Source organism: Rousettus aegyptiacus, unplaced genomic scaffold (assembly GCF_014176215.1).
Source record: "Rousettus aegyptiacus isolate mRouAeg1 unplaced genomic scaffold, mRouAeg1.p scaffold_m13_p_2, whole genome shotgun sequence".
Classification (NCBI taxonomy): Eukaryota; Metazoa; Chordata; class Mammalia; order Chiroptera; family Pteropodidae; genus Rousettus; species Rousettus aegyptiacus.
In genome coordinates this window covers 13,830,644-13,844,713 of record NW_023416295.1, presented here as the reverse complement: position 1 = coordinate 13,844,713, position 14,070 = coordinate 13,830,644, and the positions used below count along the sequence as shown (strand labels likewise).

Here is a 14,070-nt window from a genome sequence, read left to right as displayed (position 1 = left end):
GTGATGTCTCCTGCTGTCTTGACCGCCAGGTCTCCTCTAGGGGCCCCCAGGGCCCTGTCGCACTACTCCTTGTGATGGACTGCGTACTGCCCTCATGCCCAGCCAGACTGCCCCCCAGGGCCTGTCATCCCTTCTATTCCCAGAGCCTCCCAGTCTCGTTCTACGGGCACAGCATATGGGGGAGGAGGCTGGGCGGGTGGTTTTTGTTGGGGAACCACAAACAGCTCCTGTTAGGCTCCAATTCTGGGACTGCCCGCCTTGGACCTCCTACCGCCCCTTCGGATCATCAGGGCCCAGGGACGCCACCTGCAGCTCTTTTTGGAGGTCGCCACTGCTCCCCACAAATGGGACCTGAAGTAGGGCTCCCCTAGTTCCTTCCCCAAAGAAGCTTACAGCCTCTTCCCATTAAACCCGCCTGCACGCCCTTTATGCACAAGGGCCAATTCAAGAAGAATGACAATGTTTAAGAAAGTGGAACGCTCTATCTTGCTCTTGGAGAACACTCAACACTCTAAAGATGTTCATTCATCCTCTATTAATCTATAATTTTAACGCAATGCTCTCTCAATTAAAATACTAAAGGGAAATTTTGGGAGAATGTGGGAAGATGGGAGGAGAACGTAAGACATATGAAAATAAAATTAGGAAATCGTGGAATAAAGTATTCACACAGGTGTGTTAAAGGTTTCCATGGGAAGCCTTGATCATTCAGTGTAGGGCTTGGAGGCAACTGGGTTGCCATGGGGGCAGGAGTCAAGGCTGTCTCTCTTTTAAATTCCAGGTGGATCAGCAATTTAGGAAGCTTGATGGGTCCGCGTAGGTCTCAGCCTTCCTGCCACATCTCAGAGATTTAAAGGATTACCCTTTAGAGAGCAGAAGAGGGTAGAGATCACAAACACAATACATTCAGTCTGCAGGTGAAATAAACCTAATGGGGTTTTAGTCTTCAGGTCCTTAGTCTGATGTTCCTTTTTTTCCCCCCAGAAACTTCTAAAAACCTTTCTGGTGTCTTTGTCCCCTCCTTGGCCCTCACTCACAAGTTGCCCCCTTTCCTCTGGATTGTGTGGTCCCTCCCCCCTTCTCTGTGATATTTCTTCACTTTTGCCCTGGGAGCCTCTGGGGCTACACCCCAGGTCCCTACCCTCAGCCACCGGTGACTCACGGTTTTTGCTTTCCCCCAGTGCTGCAATGGGGTGAACCCTTCAGGCCCCAGAACTACGCCAAGTGACATGTAGCTCCAAGTGAAATTAGAAATGACATTTCCAAGGTCTTCACACTGGGGTAGAGGAGGACGGATGGGTGAGGGGCTCCTTGATCTTGAGCCTCTGGCAGCCCTGGAGACCGAGCTAGTCTCTTGGAGATAAACACCTGGGGACAGCTTGGCCCAGGTGGCTGAGAAGTGGTGTGTGTAAATGTGAGTAATTTCTGGAGGCTCTTGCCTCCTTCTCCCCTCTGAACGAGTTATGTGGACTCAGCTACCCCAGAAAGGACCAAGGGACACATAGGTCAGGGAAGGTCTGAGAGGCATCCCCACCTTTCAAAGAAAAGCTTAGGTGCAGAATAGTCACCAAAGGTGGAGGGAGTGTAGGACTCTTAGACTCAGATCTCAAAGGAAATGACGCCCCACGATAAAGAAATTCTTTCTCTGGCCTTGCCCCAGCACCTTCATGAGCAGTCTTCGAGCTCTGCTTGAATGCCTCCCGTGTCAGAGAACTCACTACCTCCATGGTGGCCCTTTCCAACTGGGCATAGGTCTGAAAGTCAGAAACTCTTCCTCTTTAGCACACATCTGTGTCCTGTGACGACTACCTAGCTGTCCCTAGAGAAGAGAGGAGTCCCAGACCCACCCCATCTCCCCCAGTGGGGAAGCATTTTCTGAGCAGAGGCTTCCTGGGATTAGAAATTCTGGTTCTAAACCCTTGGCTTTGCCTCTCTCCTTGGGAGCTGGACCGTGACCTAGGGAAGCTATGACGGGGAGACAGATGTGGTGCTCCTGGAGAATGGACAAAAGAAACTCAAAAAGATCCGGGTCTCATGCGGTCATACGCACACACCCCATCGGCTCCACAGCAAAATCTCTCCCAGCTCCTGGAGACACTTGGTATCTTCTTCAAGACTCTGAACATTGAGAAATAAGAGGGCTCACAGAAGAGTGACCGGCTTCCCATTGGACCCACGGGACTATCTCAGACCCCAGCTGAGGGTGTGAAGTAGGAAGGTCTGTGGAGGCAAACGTGCCCCTAAGCCAGGAACTAAGGTCTCAGAGGTACTTCCTACCCCGCCCATCCACTCTGGCGACCCTCCCAGCCCCTGCCCCTCGAGACCACACATTCTACCCATTCACCTCTTCCTTGTCCTCATCTTACCACAATTTTGCCCAGGATACATATACAAATACATCAGTGGCCTTCGATTCAACACCTAAAATGTCAGCTACCCGAGAGCAAGGCTTTCATTGGTTTTATTCACTGCAGTATCCCTGGTGCCCAGAAGAGTGTTTGGTCCATAGAAGGTGCTCATTAAATATTTAAATACTTGTTGAATGAGTACCCACTGGGCACTTTTATTTGTTTTTCTCTAAATTAAATATTTATCAGAAAGGCTGATGGCCCCCATTTTATTCGCTGATGCAATCAACATTTAGTGAGCTTTTACAGTGTTCTAGGCACGTGGTGCATCATTAGGACTTGGAGGAAGCTCCCTACAGCCCAGAGAGGTAGGGTGAACTAGCAAAGTCGCACAGCGTATCTGTGGCAGAAGACCGGGCCCCAGGCTCCTTGGCCTCCAGAGCTCAGATGTCTTTCCATGACACCACAGGCTTGTGATCGCTAGGCAGGGCAGACTGGCAGCACACGCCCAGCCCGGCGCCAGGCCCAAGGCCCTGTGAGGCCCATTCTGAGGGACAGATGAGCGCCTTGCAGACAGCTGCCTGGTGATGGATCTGGCCAGAGCCAGATGGCTTCCCGCTCTGACAGCTAGTGTGAGCTCCTCCAGGAGAGGGCACCAGACACCCGAAAGGGCCTGTGCCCTCCCTACCCAGGCCCACATACTCCTTCATGCACGTCAATGAAAGCCCTCATTGTGAATATTCGGACAGGAGACGCACAAGCCATGTTCCAGGCTCCATGCCAGACCCTTTTAAATAGTTAATATTTATTTTAATATTTAATATAATAACTTAAAGCCATCACAACAACCTAAGTCAGATCATGTAGTTCCTCCGCTCAAAATCCTGAGATGACTTCACAGTTCACTAGGAATAAAAGTGCCATTGACTACAAGATGCTGGGGTATCTGGCCTCTGCTCCGTGTTTGACCTTCTGTCCCTCCACTCTCCCCCTCACTCACTCCAGCCCCACTGGCCTCCTGGCTCTTCTGTGAGCCCACCAGGCAACAGTCCCACCTCTGCCTGGAGCCGTCCCACACAGACATCTGCACCATTCACTCCCTCACTCAGCAAGGCTCTAATCACCCTGTTTGAAAATGCAACCCCCACCACCTTCCCATCTCCACTACCCTGCTCCATGTTTTTCCCACAATGCTTATGTCCTTCTAACGATCTCGATTATTTTATTGCTTTATATTTATTTGTCTCCTTCCTCGACTATAATCAACACGGAGGCAGGAATCCTTGTCTGTTTTGTTCGCCGCTGTAATTCTAGCGCCTAGAGCAGAGCCAGGCACATAGTAGAAACTCAAAAATGTTTGTTGAATGAATGAACGAATGAACCCTGAGTTTGGTTACCTCCATTTTGCAGACGAGGAAAATGAGGCTGAGAGATGTTAAGTGACTTTCTCAAGATCACATGGTTCATTTATGCAATCAACCAACCCGCCAAAATTTGCAGACCACCTACTGCATTCCGCACAAATCGTTGAAGCACAGTGCTGGGTGGCTTCGGGTTATTGGTTTTTAAAAATAGTCTCCAGCCCTTTGTACTTGATGTGCCATCTGCTTCCATTGCCTTGCCCCTACATTTTTACCTTTTAGGATTCAATTTACATTTAAGAATTCAATTAATCGTCAGTGGTTGCCAGGGGCTGGGGGAGGTTGACTACAAAGGAGTGTGGTTGACTACAAAGGGGATGCTCAGGCAAATATTTAGGGTGATCAGACTGTTCTGGATGGCCCTGGGGTAGCATATGCATGATTCTCTGCATTTGTCAAAACTTAGAGAACTGCAAAGAACAAAGAGTAAGCTTTCATGTATGCGAACAACAAAATAATTACATGCCTCAAGGCTATTAATCCCTGTGGACATAATGGTTTCTTTTCTTACCCTCTCCATGGACACACACAAGCACACTTCGACTTCCATCTCCCAGAGTGAAGGTGGGGGATAAAATCAGGGAACATTAAGAGTATCTTTCACCATCTCCGAATGACTCAGGGCTCCTCCTGTGGCTTCTCTCTGCCTTCCCAGGCTTCAGCCCTCAAGGCTCAAGGTCAGGCCTGGGCCTCTTCCCTGGACTTCTTTTAAAAACTTTTTATTTTGAGATAACTGTAGATTCACATGTGGTTAAAGAAACAATACAGAAATATCCTGTGTAACTTTCGCCTGGTTTCCCCTTATGGTAACTTCTTGTATAGCTATAGTACGATATCAAAACCAGGACATCGCCATTGATACAGTTCACCCACCTCCTTCAGATTTTACCAGTGCTATATGCACTCATCTGTGTGTGCACGTGCATGCACACACACACATGCATTTAGTTCTGTGCAATTTTATCACAAGCGTAGATTCATGTGACCACCACCACAGTCAAGATACTGAAGTTCAGAAGTCTCACCTGAACTTTTGAAAGTGGTTGGACCCTATCTGTTATTTCTCAAAGTGCAGCCCTTAGATGTATCAGAGTCATCTGGGCCGCTTGTTACATGTGCAGATTCCTGTACCCTCCCAGCACCCACTACTGAACCTGTGTCTCTGGGGGTGGGGCCTGGGTATCTGTACTTTTAAAGGCATCTACTTTGAGAACCACAGCTCTAACTGGTCCCCAACTCTCCCATCTCCAACCTGCCCCTCTACACTGTGGCTCCCAGAGGGATCTTTCCAAAACATACCCTGCAGTGGCACCCAACCTTGCTAAGGATGCAGACCTTAGCGAGCAAAGCTCCCTGGGTCGGGCCCCATCTCCTACCCCACTCACCCCTCCCCACTGCAGTTCAATACCTCTAAACTCCTCTAATTCTCAGAACATATCTACTGTCATCATGCTCTGATTTTGGTCACGTGATTTCTTTGCCTGGAATGTCCCTCCTACTCTTCTTTGTCTATTGGACCCTATTCGACCACCTATTTTTACAGTTGAGGTCTTGAGAGAGGCTTGGTGTCGCCCAGCAAGTAAAGGCAGGACCAGCTGAGAGTCTGAATCCACCTGACTGCCTGCTCCTGGTCTTGCTGTTCACTATGCTGTCATGGAGGCTGCAAGGCGCCTCTCTTCTCTGGCTGTCTGCTCACCTCCATTGGGCCTTACTTCTCACTTGCCTCTCAGACATTTCACCCAAGACGTCCTGTCCCACTCTCCAGCAGGGTGGGCCTGGGAATCAGGGGTCTGAGAGTAGGGACAAAGGGAAATGCACTGAGCCCAGGGGTAACCTGAGTGGGAGTGGGCTTGGGTTCAGACACGCCATGGGGCAGGGGGCTGGGACCCGCTGAAGCTTGCTGGGGAGCAATGGGGGCTCCTGGAGGGAGGGAAGGAGCAGAGTGGAGTCCAAGTTCCCTCCTCTGCTGCCCCCTCCCTCCACAGCTCCCTCGAAACCCGAGAAGGGGGGCCTAAAAATAGCCCCCGAGGCGCAATTGCCGGCTGGCCGCCCTGGTGACCTTCTGGGTAGCACAGGCCGAAGGCGGGCGGGCAGCAGGAAGGCAGGGCGCCGGCCCCCCAGGACTCGTCTTCCAGGGCACCATCCCCGGGTGCCCCTGTGACGGTCAGTTCCAGCGTTTCCCCCAGCCCAGCTCTCAGAAGCTATGCAGAAAGCCCGGGGAACGCGAGGCGAGGAGGCGGGCACGAGGGCACCCCCGAGCCCCGGGGTGCCCCCGAAGAGGGCCAAGGTGGGGGCCGGCGGAGGGGCCGTGGCGGGGGCGCCAGTCTTCCTGCGGCCCCTGAAGGACGCGGCGGTGTTTGTGGGCAGCGACCTGCGGCTGCGGGTGGTGGTGAGCGGGACGCCCCAGCCCAGCCTCAGCTGGTTCCAGGATGGGCAGCTCCTGCCCCCGCCGGCCCCTGAGCCCAGCTGCCTGAGGCTGCGGAGCTGCAGGGCGCAGGACGCCGGTGTGTACAGCTGCAGGGCCCAGAATGAGCGGGGCCAGGCCTGCTGTGAGGCTGTTGTCACAGTGCTGGAGGTCGGAGGTAATGGGAAGGTGGGGGCTGGGTAGGGTGATCAGAGGTAGAGAAGGGCTGCCCACCACGTGGGTGCATCCAGACTTCTTCCCAGGTGCTCTGGCTTTTCAGCTGCCTGACCCAGGAGTGCCCACCAAGAGGAAAGTGCAGGGAAAGGGGTGTCAAGGTAGAGAAGCCCCCCACAGGAAGGTCAGAGATCAAGGGCCATCACTGGGTAAGCAAAGCCTGAGCCCCACTCAGGCCTCTGCGAATTCCACAGTGGACACCTCCTAGTTTCCCTGTAGGGAGCGCCCACCTGTGGAAAATCATCTTCATCAGCTCCTGAGACTCCTGATCAGGCCGACAGATGTGTGCACGTCTGAAGGAGAGAGCCAGCCGCTCTGGTCCCACCTCAGCACTGAGGGGATGGGTTCCGCAATGTCTGTTGCTGGGGCAGGTTGGTGTGCTTGGCATCAGGCTGGCTTGAAGGAGGCCAGTGGGTGGATAAGTATGAATACATAGGGTTCAGGGCATCAGAAGGTGGAGCTAGGGCTAGGGGCTCCCAGATGTGTACCTAAGTGCTTGTCTGAGGATCCACACGTCAGCGGGTGCATGTGCTTGTGTGTGTGTGCATGGGCTGTGGAGGACTCTGGCGGTACAAGCAGATGAGGGATGGGGCTTTGGCGAGGTTTGGAGGGCGTGGAAGGGGGATGCTCAGGTCCCCTGCCGTAGGCTGCAGGCTTGTGTGTGACTGGATGAATAGTGGTCCGAGACAGAAGGAAAAGGGACTGAGACTGGGCTTGGCGCTCAGGGTCCTGCTGGGGCTGGTGTGGGTGCCTACCCAGGGCCGATTCTCTTCGGGCCCCTGTTTGGGCTTCCTTTTTGACCTCCTCAGCCCATATGCCAGCCAGTTCTTCTCTAAGCCAAAAGCAGAGCCTCAGGCTGACTGAGCCTTGAGAACCAGAATTCTGAGGAAATAGGCTGCCGTTAGGGGAAATGGCAAAGAGGTTGGGGGGGGGGGCGGTTTCTAGGCATTTTCAAAAGGAAATTCTTGCCCCGGCTGGGTAGTGTTGGCTGAGGAGGAGACATAGGGCTGAAGCTGGAGGGGAAAGAAGGCTTTAAGGTGCAGCGAGTCAGGAGATGGAGCAGGGCTCAGTCTCCTTTTGTCGGCATTTTTTCTTTCCCTAGCCCCACCCTGCCCACCCTCCAACAGTTTTCAAAGAAATGATTCCTCGGAGTCCCTGTGGCCAATCCTGGAGCAGAGGTCAAAGACTGGCTTCTCTTGGTTGGCTTTGTACTTGGCCATGTACAGGTTTTCCCAGCTGGAGTCAGAAGATGGGGCCCACCCTGGCAGACCTCTGAGCTGGGGAAGGATCAGACTCCTTGCGGATCTTAGCTCTGGTCCCTAAATGGGGCCGAAAACAGAATATAAATCAAAGGGCATAGCTAGACAGATGAGAATACAACTTGGAGGAGAGAGATAATAGGGAAGAAAGAGGAAGCACTGAGGAGCATGGTGGTCACAAGGTTTGCTTAGATTTGAAAGGGACCACAGAGAACCACAGCTCCTGATGCTTTTTACAGGTGAGGATACTGTGGTCCACAGAGGAGGGAGATCTGCCCAAAGACATACTGCTTGTTATGGCTGCCCCAGAATTAAGAACCCAGTCCTCCTGGCTTCAGCTTTGGAAGCGTTTTAGTACTCAAGGAGTTCTGGAGGAAGGAGTGAGAAAGGGAGGGGGAGCTGTCCATTGCAAAGAAGGTAGCACAGGCCTGAAGGTAAGAGCCTCCGAGCCTACCCTGATCCCCCAAAGCAGGGAGAGTAACAGGGTACTCGAGCTCCCCCAGCAGGGCTGTCTCCTCAGGCCCCCTGTAATCTGGGTGGCATGGCCAGCAGAGCTGAGCCCAGGCTGAGTACACCTAGACCAAGGCCAGGGGACAGTCTCCAGGCTGCTCTGGTGGAATGGTACATGAGCGAAGAAAGGATGCCATGCCGCTGGGCTTGGGGCCTTTTGATAATCATGTTAAAACAGGAAGAGGGTTGGGCTTCAGCAAGTCACATTTAAGAACTTTTTCCCACCAGTGAAATCTTTACCCCAAGAGCAGCTTTATAATTATTATTAATTGGTAATAATTCTTAGTAGTAATTTATAATAGTATAAATAGCTACTATGTTACTGCATGACAGGCAATATACTGTCATATCCTTTGACATATCATTTAAGTCCTGCAGCAACCCTGGGGAAACTGAGGTGCAGAGGGATTAAATGGCACGTCTTCTTGTACAGATAGAAGGTGGCAAAGCAGAGATGGAAGCCTCTGTCTGTCCCATTGCAAAGAACAACGTGCTTAACTGCTACACCCCACCCACATGATTTGGGGGTGGGAAGGGCTTTGCTTTGGTGATGTTGTAGGACTGAGGTCTGGCTTCTTCTTCCTATTGCCCCCCCCCCGCCCCCACCACCACCACCAGTCCCTGCCTAATGACAAGTCCTGGTCAGAGGCTGGGCAAGCAGCTCAGCATTGCTCGGACTGACGGAAAACTTTCTTGGTTGGGATCAATGGCAGAAGGACTTCAGGGTTCTCGAGGAAGCCCAGCCGGGATCTGGCTGCAGAGTAAATGAGGCAGTTTTCTGGCTGGGACGGCTGTCTGGCTAGGCAAGGGGTGATGCTAAGGTTCCTGGCATTCCTGAAGCCCAAGATGTTAGCTCAAGGATGGAGGGATATTGGCATGGCTTGGGGAGGCTTGGCATGGCTTGGGGAGGCTGGGACCTTGAGAAGACAAGCGGGCTGTAGGCTGGAGAGTTTGAAAGATAGGAAAAAGGAAGGTAGGATTTAAGGTATAGAAAAGAGGTAAAAATGGACAGTAAAAATGGCAGAAATCCAGGATGCCCATAGAATCCTTAACATGTGTAAAGCAGCCTATCTCATTTCATTATTTAATCGCCAGAGCCCCAGGTTACTATTATAATGTTATATATATATAAGAAAACTGGGCTTTGAAGAGGGAATTTACCCAAGGTCACGTGGCTAGTGAGGAGGCAGAGCCAGGTCTCTGGATCTAGGTCCCCTTTGCCTGTCCTCAGAAAGGGAAGTGTGGGAAGACTAAGGCAAGGACTTGTCATTGTAACCATCCTTCTGTCAATATCCCCAAAGCCATCTTCTGGTCCAGTCTCCAAGAGAGGCAGGCATTCTTCTCTTGTAAAACATCAGGCTCCCTCCGGCATGGGCTGAGGAGCTCTACGCATGTGGCTGGAGGGGAAAGGGGCAAGGAGTAAGGATAGGGCATAGCCCAGAGAGGGTGCAGACTGATGACGCTCACCGTGTTAGTTAGAAATTTCATAGCCAGGGTCTGGAAGACTCTGGTGTTGATCAGAAGGGCCAAAGGTCAACAGATAGTAGTGAACCACACTGGGAACTTGAAAGCATGGAGAGGAGAAGTTGTGGATAGGGAGAGAGGGCCAGTTTAGACAAGGGAAAGGTGAGGAATACACCAGAACTTGCACTGAGGTTTATGCTACAGTAATCATCTTTTTCACCTGGAATTTGGAAGTCTGGATGAAAAACCAGGAGGCTAGTATGGAGTTGGGAATGAGTATGTGGAGTGACGCCATCCATTCATGCCAAGTCCTAATCAGGAGAGGGGGAGGGGCCAGAGCGGGAGGAGTGAGGAGCTCTTGAAGGAAAGAAAGAGCAGAGAGGCCCTGAAATAAGCCAAAGCACACACAGAACTTGCCTGAAGCAAGGCATGTCCTCCCAGGAAAATCTTGAGTGGAATGCGAGATGGTCACTCTTCCAGCCATTTCTTGGAAAAGGTCTGGATCAGGACAGAGAAAGGAGGAGGTCCCGATGAATGAGCTGCTCCAGGAAGATTTACTATGCCCATCTCCACCGCCCCCACCTTCTCCATCCCCAGCTCTGCCACCTGCTCCTATGTTTATCGAGTGCCTACTGTGTGCCAGTCACTGTTCTCGGTGCTTGGGTTACATGAGTGAGGGGAGGGGGTAAAAATGAAAATTCCTGTCCTCCTAGAGATTACATTCTAGTGAGACAACATGCAATAAACATCGTAAATAAGAAAACATTACGTAGTATGTCAGAAATACAGAGCAGGGTAAGCAAGAGGAGGGAAGGGAGAACCTGAAGGTGGGCAGGAAAGAGAGGAGGCGAAGAGGAGGGGAGTAGGTGTACCTGGCTCAGAGGGGAGTCGGCATGAGAGAACGAGCAAGCATGACGTGATGACCTGGGTTTTCTCTGGAAGGGGAAATGCTGGCAGTGCAGAAGTGAGAAGTCTGGGTTTGGGGAAATGGCAGCGGGGCACAGCAGCATAGCCATGGAGGAAACACGAGGCAATCTGGGGCCCACCCTGTGCGCACGCCCCAGGCAGCCTTGTGGAGGCGAGCAGTGCAGGCCCACAGAAGGAACACAGAATCCCGCGGGCCTGTCCCCGGCCCAGCTGTCCCGTCACTCACACCCGCTGCCCATTGGTTATTTTTGCTACGGAATGTGCCAGCCCCTTGGATTCTCCTGGGGAACAAGGGCTCAAGTTACCCCTTCTCTTCACTCAGCTCCCCCATCTGTGAGTGGGTGTGTTTGGGGGTGGGCAGGGAGCGTGCCTGCCGGCATCCAGGGTCTTCTGGCTGGAACTGACACGCTACACATTCGCACTGTCTCAGTGCATGTTCCTGTGCATGTGTCTGAACATGCAACGTTTGCCTCCAGGGCTCTAGGATACAGGACTGCCTGCATGTCCCTAGAGTGTACGAGACGTAACCTTAAACTTTCAAATAAAGGGGCCACAAACTCACATAACTTCGGGGGCCTAGTTGAACCTGATAATGGGCACGATGCTATTGTCAGCAGCTGAACTTAAGCATGCTTGCCTCTCCTACAATATTGTGCAAGCTGAATAAAATCCATCAGTTGGCTCTGTATTTATTTCGGAGCCACTGACCAATCAGCATGTAAGGCTTTGTTGCATAGTGGTCACTAACTCAGTCATGGTACCTGGATTAGAATCCCAGTCCTCCCAGTTATTGGCTGTGTGACCTTGGGCAAGTAACCTCTCTGTGCCTCAGTCTCTCCCCCCTTGTTGTGAGGATTAAAGGAGTTTATTCACATAAGATGCTTGACATAATGCTCATTACTAAGCATGGACTGGGTGTAAATAATAAAGACTTAGTAGTCAAATCTCAGAAACCAGGATTGGCACTACATATGTTGCTGGGATGGGAATTTGGATCTAGGGGCATGTGGGGACACACATCCTGTGTGCCTTTAGCTAAGTGATAAGACTTCTCTGAACCTTAGCCGTTTGTCAGTTAAATGGAGACAGTAAATGCTCAGAAGGGTTTCAAGCTTACGCAGTTGTGAATGAGGTGACGTTTATAAAGTGCCTGGTATTTAGTGCATGCTTTAGAAAGTTATAATGATTATTTGGGGGGGGGTAGAGTTTTGTGTAGGCAAAGTGTGCATGGTGCTGAGTGGGAGGAAGACAAAGTTTAGTGAGTTTGCTCTCATTGTGAGTGAGAAGGTCGGTCCTAATTGTGAATAATAGGAGTACCTCTGAGCACCTTAGCTTGTGTGTGTGTGTGTGTGTGTGTGTGTGTGTGCGCGCGCGCGCGCCGCCAGCAGGCCCCATACTGCAGGGACAGAGTACCTACCATTGAGAAACTCTAGTGCCCTCTCAGGCTTTCCTGAGAAACCTGGGAGTTTTCACAGCACGTAGCCCCCCTCCACGAGGACCCTAGTCCTGTGTACGACAGGCTGCCCCCCACTCGGCGCTGTGGCCTGCGGAGTGCTACGGCGAGTTGGGTACCGCCTGGCACAGGGCCCATGTGCGCATGTTTGCCGAGTGTGCGAGTCGAGATGCGGCTGACCTTCCAGAGCCGAACCACGCGAAGAGGGAGGGGGTGGTGTGGAGGTCGTATTGGACTGCCAATGAGAGAGTGGCCCTCTCTCACAGGACCACTGCGCCCCCTTCTGTGCCTCAGTTTCTCCATGTGCCCAGGGCCTGGGAGGCAGATGCGAGGTTGGGGTGCAGGGAGGCAGGTGATAGCTGCCCCACGGGACGCAGGAGAGCAGGACAGGGAAGGGGCGCCAGGTGGGGTGCCAGCTGGCGGGGGAGGGGCAGGCTCTGGGCGCCGCCGCCGCCGCCACCTTCCCCCCGCTAGGGCTCCCGCGGCCCCAAGGCTTCTTCCGCCACCCGCGCTGGCTCCCGCCCGCTCCCCGGATCGCCCCCGGCCCCGCCTCCGACTCCGCCCCGCCCCCGCCCGTCCCCTCCTCGCCCGGCCGCCCGCCCGGCCCCCTCCCCCGCCATGAAGAAGCTGTGGGTGAAGAAGCGTTTCCAGGTGAGGGCTCCGGGGGCGGGCGGCTCCGGGAGGGGGCAGGAAGGGCTGCGCGCCCCGGAGGGAGGGCGGGTCACCGCGGCCAGGCCCGGGGGAGGGGGCGCTGGAGCCGCGCCTGCCCCACCCTGGCGGCGGGGGCCACGAGCTGGGCACTCTCCGGGGGGGTTCCCCATCTGCGATCTGAGTGAGCAGCCCACCTCCACCCCCCACCCCTCCCTGCGCGGAAGGGCAGAGTCCCCCGTCGGCCTCAGTCTCCGCGACCACCCGGGAGGTCCCCGCGGTCTTTGGCGTGGAGCGCCCAATGGCTTCTTGGCCACCTCGTTTCCTCTCGCCTCTGGCCAACCCGGGCCCTGACCCGCTCCCGGCTGTCCTCAGCTCCCCGCTCTGGAGCCTTCCATCTTCCGGAGCTCCTGAAAGCCAGGCGCAGGGATCTGCGCTGAGCTCAATAAATTCCCCAAGCCCTGCCCTGTCCTCCGCGTACCCGGGCCTCCCTCCTGCATTCTTGAGGCATTAGTCCTTTGGGGGGACTTGCCCTATGCCCCACATCATCCTCCCCGTCCCCTTGACACCTATCCTAGGTATCTGCCTTCCTCCCGGCAGGAATCCGTGTTCTCATCCCTCCATCTCCCAGTCATCCAAGCACCCCCCCCCATTCCTTCACGTCAGTCAGCTCCCTATCTTGTCTCCTAGCCTCTATCTCTAGGGGTGTTGCTCAGGTCCTCAAGGCCTAGCCCATTAAGAGTCCTAGCGTTGGACCCACAGCCTTGCTGTTCTCTCTCCCTTCCTCCCCTGATCCTCCCCAGAGCTTTTGCTGGGAAGGCTGATAGGCAAGGAAGAGAGGATGCATCCCCTATGGGGGAAGCTGGTCACCCTGGATTTCTGTCCACCTCCCTCCCACTCTCAGCTCCCCCTCTCACTGGCCCCTGGAATGAGTTTCTGTTCCATACAGATGTTTGGCCAGGAGGTGTAGGGATATCAGGAGCAAGCCTTCCCCTCAACAGCTCATTCTGGTTTTTCTCTTTCAGAAAACCGGCCATTCCCGCCGGGCCTTTGGCCACCTCACCCATGGTGCGTGGACCATGGGCTCCCAGCTCTATCCCATGCCCACTCCTCCTCTGGTCCATGTCCCTTCATGAGGCACGCAGGCCCTGAAGACAGCCCATGAGATGTGGGATCCCCCAACATGCACCCATACTCACCCACCTACCCGAGAAGGCTCCCTATGCCCTAAAGCTGAGAAAGGACCTAGCAAAGGGGGTGGGGGCTCACCATACACCCCACCGTGGGCCAAATGGGGCCAGATGGGGATGAACTCATTACCATGCTCTGGCCACCAGGACATGGCTCCTGCTTGTCATGGCCCTCATAGAGAAACTGAGGCACAGAACGTGATAGAATCCGA

At 53.7% G+C, this 14,070-nt stretch overlaps 1 protein-coding gene across 5 annotated transcripts in view; it reads left to right on the top strand.

The window, feature by feature from the left end:
* Positions 1–5,837: 5,837 nt before the first annotated feature.
* Positions 5,838–14,070, top strand: part of SPEG (striated muscle enriched protein kinase) — a 54,787-nt gene continuing 46,554 nt past the window's right edge. The window contains exons 1-2 of one of the 5 annotated variants that reach the window (XM_036236596.1): positions 12,594–12,671; positions 13,694–13,736. In XM_036236596.1, coding sequence (XP_036092489.1) covers positions 12,639–12,671; positions 13,694–13,736 — 76 coding nt within the window. In that variant the 5' untranslated portion in view covers positions 12,594–12,638. Of the gene's footprint in view, positions 6,352–12,593; positions 12,672–13,693; positions 13,737–14,070 lie in introns of those variants that run through there. The other 4 variants (XM_036236597.1, XM_016156828.2, XM_016156825.2 and 1 more) reach the window with 4 other exon arrangements.